Below are 22,167 nucleotides of genomic sequence, written 5' to 3'. Positions count from 1 at the left end.
CACACACACACACACAGTCAGAGCAGTCTCTCATACACACACACACACACAGAGTCAGAGCAGTCACACACACACAGTCAGAGCAGTCTCTCATACACACACACACACACACACAGAGTCAGAGCAGTCACACACACACACAGTCAGAGCAGTCTCTCATACACACACACACACAGTCAGAGCAGTCTCTCATACACACACACACACAGTCAGAGCAGTCTCTCTCTCTCTCACACACACACACACACACACACAGTCAGAGCAGTCTCTCTCTCTCTCACACACACAGTCAGAGCAGTCTCTCTCTCTCTCACACACACACACACACACACACACACACAGTGAAGCCCCATCATTACCTGTGCTCAGGGTCTCTTCCCCCGGTCCATCGGCGAGGACACTGCTCTGGTCAAACACCTGAGATGAACCCATATCTGAGGCTTTACCGATCAGCTGGCTGCACACAGACTGATCAGGAGAGGTGAGCCTCACAGAGGAGCGCTGGTCACCACACACGGAGGACCACAGACGAGCTTCCTGCTCACTCCGTCTGATGGATAACTGATCAGAGAGGTGCTGGAGGATCCGGTTCATCGCCTCGCTCCAGTCCTGAGAGAGGAGCGGGAACAGAGTCAGGAGAACTGACCAGATGCACGATCACTTCCTGGTGTTCGAGGAGCCAGCGCAGTCGTTTCTGCTCAGCTGTGCTGTGCTCGGCTTCTCTACAGAATTCATCTGGAGAAAAGTTGTGTTTGTCTAAGATCACCAAACGTGCACGTATACGGTTTCAGGAATCGGTTAAACCCCGGCGCGACTCATTGCTATGATTGACAGTGTTTAAGGACCAATCATCAGACGAGCCCATGTCAGAAAGAGCTGTGTGTGAAGAGATTCAGACTAACATAACCACAGCGAGACTTAATGTCGTCTTTAAACTAAATCTTAACATTGAAAAATATTCAATGCATTATTTGTGTTAGAACTTTTTCATTTGTATTTAACTATATAGGTATTTAAATAATTCAGCATTACAGGCTGTTGTCTGGCCTTATTCATGTCTTTAAATGATAAGTGACTGTCTTCCTGCTCTTGCTATCCTTCACCTGGGTGATGAGCGTCAGCAGTCAGTGAGTGATCCTGCCATCTCCTGCTTATAACACTCATCTCCTTCTCATCTTAAAGTCTTTATTCTACACCAAGACACGTTTCTGACATTCCTTCATGGATTAGAAAGTGAATCTTTAATAATGTAAATTTGACTGCACAACGTTGAGAATTAATGCATGCTTTACATTTTATATAGGATTTTAAATGTGTTCATGAAGGTAAGAGGTGGATTACTGAGAATACCATTACAATGCAATTTAGGAGATTAACATTAACTGCCTGAAAAGTTTAGATAGTGTTTATTTGTTAGATTCAAATATAGTTTTGAGTCAGAAACATCCGTCATGTTGGCAAGTTTTGCTCTAAACATTGTATAAAGCAACTTTCTCTCACTGAGAGAGAAGCTTTTCAGCATATTTGGGCCTGTTTTCTCTTGATTTGCCCAGGAACACTACTTTCCTGACATTAGCAGACTCTGCATATAAAATGATGTTCTTTAATAACATGAAACTGTGTGTTAATCCTGCTATCATAATTCACGGTGTGGCAGGAGAGGTTTCTGGGAGTCTCTCTAACCATGTATAGCACATATAAAATGAGCTGGTTCTCTAAACAGTGCTCCGTGCATAGGGTCAGTTACACACACACACACACACACACACACGGTACCTGTGCTCCAGCGCTCGGATCAACTCGCACTGCATTTGCAGATGATGAAGAGGAAGAGTCGATGTCTGGCTGAGGCTGCAGCGGCTGGAACACACCTGGAGAAAGAGTCATCTAGTGATCAGGAGGAATCATTTCTCTAACATACAGCATACTGACATGTCTGCAATTCTGAGCACTGGCCGTGTTGAATCTTGATGTAAAATGGTGCATTTTATAGACACACCAACATATTACAAAAGATGGGATGCATCATCTCCACTGTACTCTTAAAATACTCAGTTCCAGGACAGCGCTGCCATGTGATCCCCTGTCGTGGTCTTGACCGAATCCTTGGGTCAAACTGATATACATATATACATACATATACATATAGATGTGTGCGAGTGTGTAAATGTATATAGGGTCATCTTCAGACCAGGCCTGGAAAAAGATTTGATGTTTATAGACTAATTTTTACTGCTCAGCACATCCACCGATTGAAGACATGATGTGTAAATGCATCTGTACAGTGTGTGGGCAGATCAACAGCACACTTGTGTCACGGTCACCCAACACATCAGTTTGGGTGTGGTGTTACCAAGCAGTCAAACCTGATAATCAATGGTCACATTAAATCAACTCTGGTGCATGCTAGCAGATGGAGCTGGAGGTCAGAGGTCAGAGGAAGTGAGGTCACCTGAGAGCTCTATGCCGGACAGTGCTGTGTCTGAACTCTGAGAGCTGCTCCTGCGCTCCGCTGCGTCTCCATCCTGCACTGAAGTTTCCTCCTGAAGCGCACTGGACCAGGACTGAGACGCTGAACTGCTGTTCACCGCTCCTGCACACAGCACACGTGAGCGTCTCTGCTTCCTGCACACGCGTCACATGATGAACGAACCAATCACACGTTTACCTGTGCTGACTCCTGCGTGGCTCAGAGAAGCCCTCAGCTCTTGGCTGTATTTCTCTATGATCTGCTGCACAGAGTCTCTCATTTCCTGTGCCTGGTCAGTGGTCATGTGACAGGAGCTGGATTTGGGTGACAGGCCACACACATCAGGCTCGGTGCAGAGATGAGACGCATCTGAGACAGAAATGCAGAAACACACTCTCGTACAGGACTGATCCGCATGCTTCCAGAATAAAGTCTGAGAGTGAATGATGATTAAACACCTGAAGTGACATAACTGGGCTCACGGTCACTAGTGGAGTAACTTCCTGTCGAGATCGTAGTGGACGAGAGGTAGTCTGGATCAACAGCACCCAAACGCTAGCAAACAAACACAGAGAACGGATTTACAGTGTGATCACACACACACACACACACACACTGACACACACTGAGCTCAGTTCAAGTGTAGAGACCTTCATTATCATACATGTGTTATTCACATGTACTTTAGGTACAAAAGACTGTCATCATTGCTCAGACACACACACACACACACACACACACTAACATACAAACAAAAGATGCACAGACAGAACCACACACACACACACACACACACTGAGCTCAGTTCAAGTGTAGAGACCTTCATTATTATACATGCGTTACATGTACTTTAGGTACAAGACACTATCATCATTGCTCACACTCACACACCCCCCCACACACACACTTACATACAAACAGACACACACACACACACACACACACACACACACACAGCTTCTCTAGCATAATCACTGGTGTGACTGACGCAGGCTCAGATTTGGCTAGTCTTCATCACTGATCCACACAGCGGTGGATCTCAGATGAGCCGTCAGAGAGGTCATGGGTCACACCAGCAGATCATCATCATCATCATCATCATCACGGAGACACTGAGCAGTCTTACCTCTTGCTGCTGATTCCCGCTGGACGGACCTAAGAAGAACAGCACCAGAAGAGTTTTAGCTTTTTTAGCATGTCAAAGAACTGAAGGACATCTCAGTGAAGTCACCCAGTGGTTGATCCACCAGACAGCGCACATTTAAAATGGTTTTCACACCAACAAAAACAAACATTGGTTTAGTGTCTCTGTTCTGGATGCATCCTGGAGTCCTCAGTGACTATAGATTATTATTATTAATATGAGTTCACCGTTAAACCAGATCTTATTTAATCACTCCTGAAATAAAGTAGAAGTAACTAACAGTAACGCATGACAGCCTTAGCAAAGGTAACAAAGGGAAGCAGGCTTAGCAGAAGGACAAACCCACACAAGAGATGGACTTCTATCAAACACACTGTATCTGTGGAGCCTCCAGCTCTGTTCTGCACACACGCACACACACTGTCTCACACACACGCACTGTCTTACACACACACACACACACACACACTGATAATCCAGCAGGAGCAGATGAATGTGCGGCTCTTCTTACTCGCTGAGGCTGTGGAGTCACACAGGAGTGTTTCTCTCCAGGACATGCGGCTGATCCTGCCCGTGACCTGTGACCTTTGACTCCCGCTGTGACAGTCTTCAGAGGAGATGGCGGGCAGAGACGTGCTGCTGGATTCGCTCACATCAGCAGACTGCAGCTCTGCAGGAGCCAATCACAGAGCACAGACAGGTCACATGAGGTCAGACACACCTCCTGAACAAGGACATGAGCTGGAGCTGGTGTACCTGCGTCCAGGCTGATGTTGACCGGCGAGTCCACTTCCTGTATGGCACTGAGTTCATGCTGCTCCATCTGCTGTAAGAAGGCCAAACGGGCGGGAGGACGAGACACCGGGGGCTTCACTCGCCCACGATGCACTGGGGCTGGATCATACACAGAGCCTACAACAGATCCACACACACAAGAATGGGCTGGATGTGTCTACTGCTTTTTAAATCCGTTTTAGCCCATATTAATTCTCATGAACTGGTACCACTTCTTAAATCAAGATCTTTTATCCTGCACTGTTTTCTGTCGATGCATGAACAGAACATTACTCAAAGCACTCCACATATTCAATAATAGCAATAATCTTATTACTTTTGATATGAAAGAGTCTCCGCTTCCCACAAATTGTAATAATGAATGTTGTTTTGGAGCTCTTTAATGTGACAGATCTCTTCCTCTTTACTACTAGTTACAGCACCAAACAAACATCTACAATGTGACACAACATTACATTTACCTCAGGTGCCATTCAAACTCAGAGAAGAGCACATTTACAACCTCTTAACTTAATGTGTTACGTGTCAGAATGGGACACAAGACAAGTTTTTAGTTTAAATCTATATTTGACATTTATAGCTTTACAGAGAAAAACTGACATGTGCTGTACTTGATACTAACAAAATGAGTATAGAAGCAAGATCATGAATCAGAATCAGATTAATGTGTCATCATCCAGCCCTGTGTGTTTTTGTGTGTTTGACTGAGCAAGTGTGTGTGTGTGTGTGTGCGCGTGTGTGTGTGTGTGTGTGTGTGTGAGAGAGACACTCTCAGTTCACCGTTTGAGAGGACTGTGGTGGTGTGTGTGGCTCCGTCCCGTTGGCTGGGAGCGGTCAGGGCTTCGGTGTGGCCGTTAGCTTCCTCAAAGGCATTTAGCAAAGTGTTCAAAGTCATCCGGTCTGTCTGAACATCACTGAAGCTCGACGCTGAACCCTGTCAGAAGAACAGAGCTTTACTGAAGGACTCGATGGGATGCACAGGTCAAAACACAGGTGCTTGAGCACACCTTCAGGTTTACAGTTTCCAAATTAAAATTCTGCTTATTTCACACTTATTTACTGGTCATTTACCCTCTCTCTGCTGCGCTTGGTGAAAACAAACGAATGTGGAAATACACCAGAAACGTGCTGTGTTCGGTGAGGTTCACCTGTCTGTCTGCTGTGATCAGGGACTGCAGGAAGTGTCTCTGTCTCTGCGCCTCCACACACATCTGCTCGGCCCGCACTGATCCACTGACCTCAGAGGAGCGTGATGCAGGAAGCTGCCGGCTGCGCAGGAGCTCCAGAACCACAGACGGCGGAGGAAGAGGAAGACCTGACCAGACCGGTCCATCCTGCGGTGAGCTGGGTTCAGATCCAGAGGGGTGTGTCTGCTGAGGAGAACAGAAGCTGTGAGGATGGTGAATGACCAGGACGGGGAGGGGCCGTGTTTCCACTCACCTGTGACGCAGCAGGAGCTGTTCCTGGATGCAGGACATGAGCGAGAGGAAGTGCAGGACGCTCCAGAGGAACAGACAGTGCTGCTGATGTGTATCGTAACTTCAGAGTATGCTGATATTCCTCCAGCCGTCGGCGAGCTTCTTCAACACACTTCTTATGAAGTCTGCAGAGAAGAGCGCAGGCAAACGGTCACACACAGACTGGGTCAGGTGTATCACTGCTGCAGTGTGTGTCGGTCAGACCTGTTCTGCTCCAGGAGTCTCTGCTGGTACTGATGCAGTCTCTGAGTCTGCGTCACATCGGACGTCACCTGCGCGCGCACACACACACACACACACAGAACCCCGTGGCTAGTTAGAAACACAGTTCACCTAAAAAAGATCATTCCTGTCATCATTTAATCACTATAACTACTCAACATCAATGAATTTATCACAACTCATTTACAGGAAAATCCACACATTTTTACAAAAAGACGAGCATGAATAAAATCAACTTAAATTCAAAGAGCACTGAAAGGGGCTTGTATTGATTTACAGAGGTATATGATGTCACACTTCTGTGTGTGTGTGTGTGAAGATGCAGCGCAGTGCAAATCCATGAATGAATGTTCTGCAGTGAGGTCCACTTCAACAGATTTCAGCGGTGAACACTGTGTAGGGAGCATGTCAATGTGAACGAGGTGTGTGAAGGTGCTCTATGGTTTGACCAGCACATGGTCGATGCTGTGTTTGGTGTGGAGCAGCGCACCTCTGCAGGCGGTTCAGGAAGTGTAGTGCTCTGCCTGTGAGCAGCTTCCTGCAGTGTGGCGCTGGTCTGCTGAGAGTGTCTCAAGCGCTGCTCGAGCTCACGCCGTTTCTCCTCCAGCTCCTCCAGCAGAGCCAGCTGCTCCTGCTGCTGCTTCAACAGCACCTCCACCTGCCGAGGACACATCACGTTACACACACACAGACACATATATCGGTGCTACGCTGCGGTCACTTTTCATACAGTCTCCAAATATTATTAAATTATTATTAAGTACAAGCTGCCACTGCGCCATCATTTACCCAATATTATCAGTTATTACTCATCTAACCTACATGATCTGCTCAAACGCGTGCAGCTTTTTAAAAGAAGGGAAATTGCTGCACGAGTATAGCTAGTTGAACTATGCAAAATTCAGGACTAAATATAATACGATTAAATATAAACTATTTTACAGAGATTTGTGAAATACATTTCCATAACTTTTCCAAAACTATCTGGCTTTATTTATTTCCATAACTTTTCCAGGCCTGGATATTGCCATTTGTAAGTCATTCCATGACTTTTCCAGGTTTCTCCAACGAACCCTGTTCTAAACCGATGCTAAAAGCTAGATGAACCGGTTTAAACTCAGATGAGTATTTCTGGTGCATGTATTAATCTGGTGAGTGTGATATCGTCCTCATGAGGTCTGAGCTCAGTTCAAGTGTAGACACCTTCATCGAGCGCATGTGTGTTTCACAAGCACTTCAGGAAGAGTAGAGTCTCATCACAGCTCTCAACACACTCTCAGTGATCAGCTGTGATCCGCACAGAGCAGACAGGGCTGTCCTAACTCACATGGGTCTGCTGGTCCATGTGTGCGGTCCTCTCGCCCTCCTCCGGCCGCAGCACCGTTCCTGCCACCACCGCTTCATCACTAACATCAGGAGCTGAGGGACATCACAACAACACACGGCAGCTGGAGCAGCTCACACACATAAAGGGTCGTGTTTGCTAGGATCTTGGTGTAGAAACACTGGATGCTCACCGTCCTGTGTGTGTGTTGTGTGTGTGCTGGGCGTCTCCTGCTCTGATGATTTTTCCTGGCTGCTGAAAGATCCTGTTTCAACACTCAAGGCCTCGTCCTGTGTGTCTGGGTCAGGTGAGGTCACTGGTGTGTGTGTGATCTGCTGCTGGCTCCTCTGATCTCTCTGCCTCCTGATGCGCTCCAGCAGTCTGCTTAGAGCCTGTCTGCCTGCGTCAGCCGGAGGAGCTGAGGACACTGCTGAAACACAGAACACCTCTACAGTTCAGATCTCACCTGCTGTCGCATCAGGTGACACATCACTCTCTGATTGGCTGCTCACCTGCTGTTTCAGCATCCGGGGGCTCCGGCTCCTCCCCTTCTGGAGCACATTCAGGGTCAAGGGTCACATCCAGCTCCTCATCATGACTAGAGGTGGACAGAGGAGGAAGAGGTTCGGGCACCAGCTGCAGCACCAAGTCACCTTTGACCTCTGGAGAAGTTCACATGACAGAGACAGGTTAACATCACATCACTCGACAAGCGCTCCAGCACACACGCTGATGTCTCCTATGTTACTCAGATCATCATCCAGGAGTACGTGTGTGATGATGAGGTGGAGAACACATACTGCGCTCCTCCGTGCACACGTCCTGAAAGACCATCTCCAGCTCACGCTGATGCTCGTCCCGCAGATCCTGCTGTCTGTAGAGAGGCTGGAAGATCTGCGCTGGGACGCTGTTCACTGTCTGTCTGCGGCGCATCAGATCAGCCTGCTGCAGACGCTCCAGCTCCCAGAGCAGACGCACACGCTCCTACACACACACACACACACACACACACACACACACACACACACACACACACACACACACACACATCAGATCAGCCTGCTGCAGACGCTCCAGCTCCCAGAGCAGACGCACACGCTCCTACACACACACACACACATCAGATCAGCCTGCTGCAGACGCTCCAGCTCCCAGAGCAGACGCACACGCTCCTACACACACACACACACACACACACACACACACACATCAGATCAGCCTGCTGCAGACGCTCCAGCTCCCAGAGCAGACGCACACGCTCCTACACACACACACACACACACACACACATCAGATCAGCCTGCTGCAGACGCTCCAGCTCCCAGAGCAGACGCACACGCTCCTACACACACACACACACACACACACACACACACACACACACACACATCAGATCAGCCTGCTGCAGACGCTCCAGCTCCCAGAGCAGACGCACACACTCCTACACACACACACACACACACACACACACACACACACACACACATCAGATCAGCCTGCTGCAGACGCTCCAGCTCCCAGAGCAGACGCACACGCTCCTACACACACACACACACACACACACACACACACACACACATCAGATCAGCCTGCTGCAGACGCTCCAGCTCCCAGAGCAGACGCACACGCTCCTACACACACACACACACACACACACACACACACACACACATCAGATCAGCCTGCTGCAGACGCTCCAGCTCCCAGAGCAGACGCACACGCTCCTACACACACACACACACACACACACACACATCAGATCAGCCTGCTGCAGACGCTCCAGCTCCCAGAGCAGACGCACACGCTCCTACACACACACACACACACACACACACACACACACACACACACATCAGATCAGCCTGCTGCAGACGCTCCAGCTCCCAGAGCAGACGCACACGCTCCTACACACACACACACACACACATCAGATCAGCCTGCTGCAGACGCTCCAGCTCCCAGAGCAGACGCACACACTCCTACACACACACACACACACACACACACACATCAGATCAGCCTGCTGCAGACGCTCCAGCTCCCAGAGCAGACGCACACACTCCTACACACACACACACACACACACACACACACACACATCAGATCAGCCTGCTGCAGACGCTCCAGCTCCCAGAGCAGACGCACACGCTCCTACACACACACACACACACACACACATCAGATCAGCCTGCTGCAGACGCTCCAGCTCCCAGAGCAGACGCACACGCTCCTACACACACACACACACACACACACATCAGATCAGCCTGCTGCAGACGCTCCAGCTCCCAGAGCAGACGCACACACTCCTACACACACACACACACACACACACACACACACACACACACACATCAGATCAGCCTGCTGCAGACGCTCCAGCTCCCAGAGCAGACGCACACGCTCCTACACACACACACACACACACACACACACACACACATCAGATCAGCCTGCTGCAGACGCTCCAGCTCCCAGAGCAGACGCACACACTCCTACACACACACACACACACACACACACACACACACACATCAGATCAGCCTGCTGCAGACGCTCCAGCTCCCAGAGCAGACGCACACGCTCCTACACACACACACACACACACACATCAGATCAGCCTGCTGCAGACGCTCCAGCTCCCAGAGCAGACGCACACGCTCCTACACACACACACACACACACACACATCAGATCAGCCTGCTGCAGACGCTCCAGCTCCCAGAGCAGACGCACACACTCCTACACACACACACACACACACACACACACACACACATCAGATCAGCCTGCTGCAGACGCTCCAGCTCCCAGAGCAGACGCACACGCTCCTACACACACACACACACACACACACACACATCAGATCAGATCAGCCTGCTGCAGACGCTCCAGCTCCCAGAGCAGACGCACACGCTCCTACACACACACACACACACACACACACACATCAGATCAGCCTGCTGCAGACGCTCCAGCTCCCAGAGCAGACGCACACGCTCCTACACACACACACACACACACACACATCAGATCAGCCTGCTGCAGACGCTCCAGCTCCCAGAGCAGACGCACACGCTCCTACACACACACACACACACACATCAGATCAGCCTGCTGCAGACGCTCCAGCTCCCAGAGCAGACGCACACGCTCCTACACACACACACACACACACATCAGATCAGCCTGCTGCAGACGCTCCAGCTCCCAGAGCAGACGCACACGCTCCTACACACACACACACACACACACACATCAGATCAGCCTGCTGCAGACGCTCCAGCTCCCAGAGCAGACGCACACACTCCTACACACACACACACATCAGATCAGCCTGCTGCAGACGCTCCAGCTCCCAGAGCAGACGCACACGCTCCTACACACACACACACACACACATCAGATCAGCCTGCTGCAGACGCTCCAGCTCCCAGAGCAGACGCACACACTCCTACACACACACACACACACATCAGATCAGCCTGCTGCAGACGCTCCAGCTCCCAGAGCAGACGCACACGCTCCTACACACACACACACACACACACACATCAGATCAGCCTGCTGCAGACGCTCCAGCTCCCAGAGCAGACGCACACACTCCTACACACACACACACACACACACACACACATCAGATCAGCCTGCTGCAGACGCTCCAGCTCCCAGAGCAGACGCACACGCTCCTACACACACACACACACACACACACACATCAGATCAGCCTGCTGCAGACGCTCCAGCTCCCAGAGCAGACGCACACGCTCCTACACACACACACACACACACACACACACACACACACACATCAGATCAGCCTGCTGCAGACGCTCCAGCTCCCAGAGCAGACGCACACACTCCTACACACACACACACACACACACACACACACATCAGATCAGCCTGCTGCAGACGCTCCAGCTCCCAGAGCAGACGCACACACTCCTACACACACACACACACACACACACACACACACACACATCAGATCAGCCTGCTGCAGACGCTCCAGCTCCCAGAGCAGACGCACACGCTCCTACACACACACACACACACACACACACACACATCAGATCAGCCTGCTGCAGACGCTCCAGCTCCCAGAGCAGACGCACACACTCCTACACACACACACACACACCAGATCAGCCTGCTGCAGACGCTCCAGCTCCCAGAGCAGACGCACACGCTCCTACACACACACACACACACACACACACACACATCAGATCAGCCTGCTGCAGACGCTCCAGCTCCCAGAGCAGACGCACACGCTCCTACACACACACACACACACACACACACACACATCAGATCAGCCTGCTGCAGACGCTCCAGCTCCCAGAGCAGACGCACACGCTCCTACACACACACACACACACACATCAGATCAGCCTGCTGCAGACGCTCCAGCTCCCAGAGCAGACGCACACACTCCTACACACACACACACACACACACACACACACACACACACATCAGATCAGCCTGCTGCAGACGCTCCAGCTCCCAGAGCAGACGCACACGCTCCTACACACACACACACACACACACACACACACACATCAGATCAGCCTGCTGCAGACGCTCCAGCTCCCAGAGCAGACGCACACGCTCCTACACACACACACACACACACACACACATCAGATCAGCCTGCTGCAGACGCTCCAGCTCCCAGAGCAGACGCACACGCTCCTACACACACACACACACACATCAGATCAGCCTGCTGCAGACGCTCCAGCTCCCAGAGCAGACGCACACGCTCCTACACACACACACACACACACACACATCAGATCAGCCTGCTGCAGACGCTCCAGCTCCCAGAGCAGACGCACACGCTCCTACACACACACACACACACACACACACACACACACATCAGATCAGCCTGCTGCAGACGCTCCAGCTCCCAGAGCAGACGCACACGCTCCTACACACACACACACACACACACACACACATCAGATCAGATCAGCCTGCTGCAGACGCTCCAGCTCCCAGAGCAGACGCACACACTCCTACACACACACACACATCAGATCAGCCTGCTGCAGACGCTCCAGCTCCCAGAGCAGACGCACACGCTCCTACACACACACACACACACACATCAGATCAGCCTGCTGCAGACGCTCCAGCTCCCAGAGCAGACGCACACACTCCTACACACACACACACACATCAGATCAGCCTGCTGCAGACGCTCCAGCTCCCAGAGCAGACGCACACGCTCCTACACACACACACACACACATCAGATCAGCCTGCTGCAGACGCTCCAGCTCCCAGAGCAGACGCACACGCTCCTACACACACACACACACACACACACATAAGATCAGCCTGCTGCAGACGCTCCAGCTCCCAGAGCAGACGCACACACTCCTACACACACACACACATCAGATCAGCCTGCTGCAGACGCTCCAGCTCCCAGAGCAGACGCACACGCTCCTACACACACACACACACACACACATCAGATCAGCCTGCTGCAGACGCTCCAGCTCCCAGAGCAGACGCACACGCTCCTACACACACACACACACACACACACACACATCAGATCAGATCAGCCTGCTGCAGACGCTCCAGCTCCCAGAGCAGACGCAGACGCTCCTACACACACACACACACACACACACACATCAGATCAGCCTGCTGCAGACGCTCCAGCTCCCAGAGCAGACGCACACACTCCTACACACACACACACACACACACCAGATCAGATCAGCCTGCTGCAGACGCTCCAGCTCCCAGAGCAGACGCACACGCTCCTACACACACACACACACACACACACATCAGATCAGCCTGCTGCAGACGCTCCAGCTCCCAGAGCAGACGCACACGCTCCTACACACACACACACACACACCAGATCAGCCTGCTGCAGACGCTCCAGCTCCCAGAGCAGACGCACACGCTCCTACACACACACACACACACACACACATCAGATCAGCCTGCTGCAGACGCTCCAGCTCCCAGAGCAGACGCACACGCTCCTACACACACACACACACACACACACGCACATCAGATCAGCCTGCTGCAGACGCTCCAGCTCCCAGAGCAGACGCACACACTCCTACACACACACACACACACACACACACACGCACATCAGATCAGCCTGCTGCAGACGCTCCAGCTCCCAGAGCAGACGCACACACTCCTACACACACACACACACCAGATCAGCCTGCTGCAGACGCTCCAGCTCCCAGAGCAGACGCACACGCTCCTACACACACACACACACACACATCAGATCAGCCTGCTGCAGACGCTCCAGCTCCCAGAGCAGACGCACACACTCCTACACACACACACACATCAGATCAGCCTGCTGCAGACGCTCCAGCTCCCAGAGCAGACGCACACGCTCCTACACACACACACACACACACACACACACACACACACACACACACATCAGATCAGCCTGCTGCAGACGCTCCAGCTCCCAGAGCAGACGCACACGCTCCTACACACACACACACACACACACACACACACACACACATCAGATCAGCCTGCTGCAGACGCTCCAGCTCCCAGAGCAGACGCACACGCTCCTACACACACACACACACACACACACACACACACATCAGATCAGCCTGCTGCAGACGCTCCAGCTCCCAGAGCAGACGCACACGCTCCTACACACACACACACACACACACACACACACACACACACACACATCAGATCAGCCTGCTGCAGACGCTCCAGCTCCCAGAGCAGACGCACACGCTCCTACACACACACACACACACACACACATCAGATCAGCCTGCTGCAGACGCTCCAGCTCCCAGAGCAGACGCACACGCTCCTACACACACACACACACATCAGATCAGCCTGCTGCAGACGCTCCAGCTCCCAGAGCAGACGCACACACTCCTACACACACACACACACACACACACACATCAGATCAGCCTGCTGCAGACGCTCCAGTTCCCAGAGCAGACGCACACACTCCTACACACACACACACACACACACATCAGATCAGCCTGCTGCAGACGCTCCAGCTCCCAGAGCAGACGCACACACTCCTACACACACACACACACACACACATCAGATCAGCCTGCTGCAGACGCTCCAGCTCCCAGAGCAGACGCACACACTCCTACACACACACACACACACACACACACACAGAGCTCGTCTCACAGCGCGAGTACTGTTTCACCACACATGAAAGCAGAATTACACACAAAGTGATGGTGAATTGTCTGTTCTGATGAGGTTTGACGTAAACACAGTTGATGACGTCTTGTGTGACACTTTTATTCTGCCGTTTACATTCACCTATTGCAGCTGTGCATTCAGATTTAAAGAGACAGCAGCCTAATTTAGTTGTTATTGTCCGAGTCAGTGATGTTAATCAAGACTCACTGCTCTTGACTGAAACACTTTAGTAGCACTAAAGATTCATCTAAACTTATTTATAGAAATGTCTGCTTAAAAGATTGAAGAACATGGTAAACAAGTTGCTAGAGTGCATGGTTGGCCTATATAACCACTCGTTGTTCATTTAAAGGAGGCCATGCTCTTGTTCTTTATGAGAAGTGGCTTTATTTCATTTTAACACTAAGGCATGTTGTGCATCACTGTAGTTAAATCTGTGTCTATCATAATAAATCCTTAATATCAAAGCTATATAATGAGTTTGAAAATGTTAGAGAAATGCTTAATACATCTAATGTAAAAACATTAGATTTTAACCGACTAAATTTGCTGTAGATATTTAGTCAACTAAAACTGAAACCAGCTCCGATGACTAAAACATGACTGAAGTATGTGAGTAGGAGTGGAGCTCTACCTGTGTGTGCTGCTCTGTCCTCAGCGCGTGGTTTCCTCTCAGACGAGCTTTCTCCAGCCGCTCCTGTGTGTCACGAGCTTCCTCTCGCCGCAGCTCCTCCAGACGCTGGATCTCCTGCACCGCGGCCTGACGAGCGCTCGGCTGAGACACACAAGCACAGCACTCGCGTTACAGCAGCACTGATCCAAACATTCAACAGCTTCAGGGTTAAAAACACTACCTCCTTTTCCACAAGACAATATGACTGTTAAAATTATGTCAACCAACCTTTAGTGTCAAGATCCTTTTAATAACGGTTTATGATAATGTATTGCTATTTTGCCTAGATCATATTTAACTAGATCTTACTGCATTAAACATTTTGAATCCACTAAGCTACAAGGGCTTTTTAATACTGAAACATCATTGCTCTTAAAATCCACCGCACAAACAGACGATAATGAATAACTATACTGAACACAAAAGCAGAAGTATATTTCTGTGATGTCATTAGGGCTGCAACTAACAATTATTTTGATAATCGATTAATCTGTCGATTATTTTTACGATTAATCGATTAATCGGTTTATGTACTTATATTTTAGTTTTTTCAATTTTCCCCCAAAGTAAATTATTAATAAAGGGTCTTTATCATTCAGCATAGATTTTTAAGAGATTTTAATAATTTTGCACTGTCATATCCTCATCAAAAATATACCTGGAGTTGTTTTATTGTGTTAGTGATCCCTTGTCAAACTCTTCTGCAATCAGAACACTGACCCATACTCTAGCAAATTTCACAAGGAGATTTCAAATAATGTTTTCACCATGGCAGTCCTTAGAGCTCCTAAAGTAGTTTAACATCCCGAACGAAGCTTATTAAGGAATCTTTCAGAACATATTTTCACGAAGAATAAGGATAAAACAGAATAAAATTGCAGTGCATTGTATTTTATTATATACTGGGAAAAAGCTTTATAGCTTTTGCTGTGAAATTGTAAACAATCCTTCAAAAAAAGTGCCAATGGCATGAAACCTGAATGGAACTCACAATTTAAAGTAAAATCCATCAGAAGGTTGTCCAGAAAAAACAGACACACAAAAAACCTGCTGTGTGAAAAAGAGCAGTGAATACTTAGAAAAAAAGTGCATTTCAAATATCTACATTTACCTCTCTCATTCAGTCATAATTAGGCTGCACGACTGAATTTTGAACTGGTAAACGACAAACTGATCACAGAACATGTTTGTAAAGCTTTAAATGTTAACTGTTAAAAAGCAATGTTATCAGCTTTTACAACTAAACATTTGCAAACAACATTGTACTGGAGAATCTGCACAAATAAAAGGCTTAGGGGCCGTTCACATATCGTGCCTGAAACGCTAGGCGCACCCATAGACTGTGCGCACCACTTTCTCCTTCTTTCCAAAGCGCTCGCGCAGAAGCGCCCCTGAGGCGTCTGCCGTTGCTAAGCAACCATGACGTGCTCTCTCCTTGAAGACGCGGAAATTTCAGCAAAGGATAAATGGATTTGCAGCTCTAAAAATCGCTTGCAGTAGCTCTGCTACTAAATTTATTTCAAAATGGGAATCCATATACAACTATGATCAGCTGTTCCTTCATCTTGGCTGAGCTTTTAACGTTGTTACGGGAAAGGATGAAGCTGATTATTTAGTTCTTGTCACATGACCCGCGGTGCGCTTGCTGTATTCTGAAAAGTTGAAATGTTTTTAACTCGATGCGGTGCGCACGCGCCTGGAAAAACGGGTGCGTCGCGACCGCGTCGCTTCCATTATGAGCGCGCATACTGCGCGCCTACATTGGAAATAACAAACATGAGCGCGCAAAAGACGCGATATGTGAACGGTCCCTTAAACAGTTCAGTAGTGCAGAGTTTACAGGTTAATCTTCTTTTTTGAAGGCTCAAAATAAAGTACTTCCACATCCCGCTGAATGCTGCAGAGACGCCGTTCGGGAAGCACGTGACATAAAACGAGGCCAGCTATTGGCTATTCGCTACTTCTCCTGTTGTACTGGCTGAGTAAATCCTCCGGTGGCTCATTACTGCCACACTTTGGTCACCGCAGATTTGAAATATGCACGAAATAAGCCGCTTACGGCAAATAAATTATTTAGCAACGAATCGATGACTAAATTAGTTGACAACTATTTTAATAATCGATTTTAATCGATTAAATCGATTCGTTGTTTCAGCTCTAGATGTCATAGCGTCCCGTCTGTGGGCTCTCTCGTGCTTGTACCTGCGGCTCAGTGTCGGTCTCTCGCTCCACAGCGGTCTGGGTCATGTGACAGTGTGTGAGAGAGAAGCGCTCTGCTGCTGCTGCCCTCAGCGGACGTGTCTTCGTCTCGATGCTCTGAGAGAGAGGAGACAGCACAGTAATGACACGTGTGAAGATCTCTCACAGCTGATGGTGTCGAGGAGAGCAGACTGTACCTCCACTGGGTCTGGAGGAGGAGGAGGAAGACTGGCCACTCTCTCGGCTCTCCTCTTCTCCTCCAGGAGAGCCTTCCTCCGCGCTTCAGCCTGCCTGTTAACACAATCAGTGACAGCTTACACACGGTCTAACTGGGTCCCAACACAATCTACTTGGTCAAACTCCGATCATGAAGAGAAATGAGTGCGGACCGGCGCTGCTGCTGCTCTTCCTGATGTCTGCGTGTGCTGAGCTCTCTCAGAGCCTCCCGATGTCTCTCCTCCGCACGCTCCTGCCTCTCCACAGTCCTCTGAGCCCGCGCCTCCAGATCCGGCTCCTGCACACACACACACAGCACTGCTTAAACAACAGCTCACTGAAAACACGTGATCTGCAGTGAATGGGTGCCATCAGATTAAAACATCACTATAATCTTATTTTTATTTACAAACACGCATCTTCTGTCTTCTCCAGATGTTAACTGATGGACTGGAGTGCTGTGGATTATTGTGATGTTTTTATCAGACTCTCATTCTGACGGCACCCATTCACTGCAGAGCATCCACTAATGAGACACCGATGCAATGTATGCATTTCTACAAATTTGGTGTAGAAACAAAACTCTTCTGCGTCTTGGACAGTCTGAGGGTGAACACATTTTTGGGTGAACTGTTCCTCTAAAGTACCGGACTAAACCAGCCAGACCAAACCCTCTCAGATGACCACTGTCTCACTCACGTTCTCCTGAGCGCTGCGGTGTCCGTGTCCCACAGAGCCCAGGCTGTGCTGGTAGTGTGTGGATAAAGCCTGTAGTCTGAGCATCTGCTGCTGCTGCCACTGGAGCTGTAGAGAGTCTGCGAGGGACTGTAGCTGCTGCTGTCTGCGCTCCTGCACCTGTGTGCGCACCTGCCGAGCGATGAAGCGCTCCTGCTCGCGCACCTGCACACACACACACGGAGTCACACAGACAGAACACACACAGTCACAGTCTCACACACACACACACACACAGTCACAGAACACACACAGTCACAGTCTCACACACACAGACAGAACACACCGCACAGTCTCGGCCTGCTACAAAGGATGTGTCACTTATTACTCTGGCACATAACGTACTTGTACGCGCACATTTCATAAACAGCAACTGTAACGTTACTGCAGTACTTCTCATTATACACAAAGCTTTGTTGTGTTCTTGTTCATGATATCTTCATCTTCTAGTCTCGCAGTCGTCTTTAGAAGTGTATAAAGTACGTTAGTCACACAAGAGTGTGTAAACCGAGGCAGCGGTCTCTGAAACACTGAACACATGAGGAGCAGCTAACGACCGCGGTGTTATTGTTCTCTGACCTGCTGCAGGCGCAGCTTCCTCCTCCGGTGCAGCTCCTCTCTCTCCAGCTGCGCCTCCTCATTGGGACTGAGCCTCACACTAACTCTTCCCCTCATCTCTTCACACACAGAGCCGTGCTATGTGACAGAATCAGCTCTCACTCCTCGAGACGCTTCTGTTTCATCGACTCCTGTCAACAAACTCCAACGGTTCCTTCAAAGCCGCGTCACTTCCGCTATTTAAACCGCCCTCGGAACAGCGAGCATTTTTGGCTTGAAATATTTATTTATTCACGAAACATACAGCAAAAATGTATGCATACGAGGGAGATAAAGTGCAACTGTTAATGCAAAAAAAAAAAAAACTTTCCTTATAATCGTTTCAACTTTGACCTCCGCCAAATGTTGCCAAGTCCGCGGGTTTTCTATGGTTTTCCCGCGGAATTAGCTTACTTTATCCGCGGGTTGAATCGACCACTATAACATGATATTTATACCATCGAATGCTAATTTTACCAGTGTGAAATAGACGTGTATTTTATCCCCCGAAACGCGATTGGGCTAGTTTTGAGTAGCAATTGTGCGAGTTTTATAGATAAAACCTGGCAACCCTGCGCCCCCACCCCACCACCCACAAGCCTCGCGAGATTTGAGCAAGCTCTCGTTCGTCCAGCGGCGCGGAGTCTCGCTGCTCGAGAATAACAAGCAAACAAGCAAACAAACAGACAGACACACACAGAACCAGACCCCCTCCACAGATGTGAATCTCTGACCTGACTGTGTTCTCAAACACGAGTGTGTAGCAGCTCCGGCAGATATAGAGTTACACAGCGTTCTGTTAATTCGCTCTGATCTAGAGTCGAGATCACATTTCTGCAGCTCTTAAAAGTGTTTTTAAAGGTCTTATCAGAAAGTCTGCTTCAGATGCAATCTAAAGATATGAAGTATTGCTCTGTGAGAAATAGAGAATGGAAAACAAGACTATAATATTGATGAAGAACATAGCTTTATTGAAGTGAGATCAGAAGTTATTTCCATAAGCTATTTGTTGTGAATAAAACTTAACAGAACTAAATTGGAGGTCAGTTGGGAAGTGTTTGATGTGTTCTTAGACAGTGAACATATTGATGTATTGGGTTCTCTTCAGTTTATTCCTTACATTTTCCTTTCAGTGTTAAGAATTCTTAAATTTACCTTCATAAAACTGGTATCACTGTCAAAACTCAGAGCTCCCCCACAGACATCACAGTGTTTGTGTGTGTGTGTGTGTGTGTGTGTGTGTGAGTGTGTATGTGCTCTTGTTTTTGTGTCATATCAGGACACAACTCTGTATAATGACATGGGTATGACACAGGTATTACAAGGAGAGGGTGACTTATGAGGACATAACCCATGTCCCCATTTTTCAAAACACTTATAAATCATACAGAATGAGTTTTTTTTTTTTGAGAAAGTAAAAATGCACAAAGTTTCCTGTGAGGGTTAGGTGTAGGGCACAGTCTCTGTGTTTCAAGTCAAGTCTGCTTTATTGTCAATTCTTCCACATGTACAGTACATACATACAGAGAACCGAAACTGCGTTACTCTCAGACCCCGGTGCATACATTAATAGTAGAGCCTAAAAATCTAGATCAAATCAAATATAAAATATAAGATACAACTATACAATAAGGACATGTAAAAAAAGACATATTATAAAATAAAGTTAAATAAAGCAGCGCAAGGCACATGGCAGATAAAGTGCAAACATGTGAAGTAAACAAACGGTGCAGATAAAAAGATTTTTAGCACAAAAAAGAAGCTTATTCTGTCTGATTAAAGTGATAAAGGCCTCAAGAGCAGTTATTTTATTTAATTGACCGATGAGGTGGTAGAATTACATCAGTTCAATGCTGAATGAGGTAGTGAGCAGACCAATGCTGCACAAAGTGACTGGTGCATGTCACGTATATTAGTTATAATTCGTTTTGGGTAAATGTAACAGGTTATCTTTGGTCTGTATTCAATTTATCTATATGTCAAAATGTAAATAAAAAAGGCAAATTTATATATCGTTTCACTGTAATGGCTGTATATATACACATATCCCTGAACTAAGTACATTTCTGCAGCTGTTATTATGTTTAAATGAAAACGAAAGGAGGCAGTGGTATTTGATATCCTATTTTGTTTTATTGTAAATGTACAGAGGAGAATAGCAGTAGCCAAGGTCAGCTGACTGAAGTTATCAAGTACACTGCTGTTTACAGATTTACCGGATTCGCGTCGTCGCGAACATCACACTCCCGAGTCGAACTCATAAAGTCTGAACTATTGAGGATGCACATCCAAAATCAGCGTACTTTGTATTGAGAAACGCGTGCAGACGTATGTCACCAGTCTATTTGCCTAATCTTCCCTGTACTTTACACCGCGGTGGAAACACAGGAAGTACCAGGTCTGGGGGGAAAAAGTTCCTGGTACAAATGTTCCGGGTATTTTGGTGGAAACGCGGCATTAACAACTCTTGTGTAGAAAGTTGAATACAGTTTCTAAGGGTGTATCCACACCAGAAATGTCCGCTAGTTCACTTGCTTTGGTCTGGATCAAATACAATGTTGATTTTGTTTTGTTTTGAGCAGTTTGCTTCCACACTACCCTTTCTGCCAGTGATCCAGAAACTGTGAACAAAACCACACGTGTGTTTGAGGTCATCCATTCATTGGTTCATCCAGCGTACCCAAGCTTGTTCGGAAGTGGACAGAGAGCTCCTCTTCAGCTGGGGCTCAGTGTGGTTGTTTAGTTTACACCTGAGTGGGATTGCTGTATTCACACCTGCCCAAAAGATCCACACAAAGGGAGGAAACTAACTTGACTTTGATTCAATTGAACCAAACGAGACAGGTGTAAATAAGTTATGGATTGTTTCTAGGCACCTGGGGATCAAGCCTGAATATTTCACTTGAGCCCCTTTCACACTGAGATTCTGGATAATACAGGGGTAATGTGTCCGGGCAATTGTTCCCGGATCGTTAGACTTTGGTTCATTCACACTGCCAGTGATTTCCTGGAATAGGAGTGTGCGTTCACACACAACCCGTAATGACACGTGACTTCAGGATGTGACGTGTAATGTAGGAGTCGAAA

At 48.6% G+C, this 22,167-nt stretch overlaps 1 protein-coding gene and 1 long non-coding RNA gene across 2 annotated transcripts; both read right to left on the bottom strand.

Moving 5' to 3' along the window:
• Positions 1-528: 528 nt before the first annotated feature.
• LOC132123451 (uncharacterized) lies at positions 529-2,497 on the bottom strand. Its single transcript, XR_009426515.1, has 3 exons — positions 2,453-2,497; positions 1,777-1,871; positions 529-609 (listed from the first exon to the last, which is right to left on the bottom strand). It is a non-coding gene; the product is annotated as an uncharacterized LOC132123451 (long non-coding RNA).
• Positions 2,498-2,672: 175 nt separating this feature from the next.
• On the bottom strand, positions 2,673-19,285 carry LOC132123267 (centrosomal protein of 295 kDa-like). The gene is made up of 19 exons (XM_059533829.1): positions 19,063-19,285; positions 18,448-18,648; positions 17,922-18,046; positions 17,730-17,823; positions 17,536-17,649; positions 15,295-15,435; positions 8,234-8,417; positions 7,946-8,095; positions 7,627-7,863; positions 7,437-7,528; positions 6,600-6,767; positions 6,092-6,159; positions 5,850-6,012; positions 5,558-5,782; positions 5,190-5,343; positions 4,126-4,526; positions 3,597-3,625; positions 2,929-3,025; positions 2,673-2,839 (listed from the first exon to the last, which is right to left on the bottom strand). The coding sequence occupies exons 1-16, from the start codon at positions 19,156-19,158 to the stop codon at positions 4,264-4,266; spliced, it is 2,475 nt and encodes an 824-aa protein (XP_059389812.1). The 5' UTR covers positions 19,159-19,285; the 3' UTR covers positions 2,673-2,839; positions 2,929-3,025; positions 3,597-3,625; positions 4,126-4,263.
• Positions 19,286-22,167: the final 2,882 nt, after the last annotated feature.

Source organism: Carassius carassius, chromosome 41 (genome assembly GCF_963082965.1).
Source record: "Carassius carassius chromosome 41, fCarCar2.1, whole genome shotgun sequence".
Taxonomy (NCBI): Eukaryota; Metazoa; Chordata; class Actinopteri; order Cypriniformes; family Cyprinidae; genus Carassius; species Carassius carassius.
This window is presented reverse-complemented; position numbering and strand designations above follow the sequence as displayed.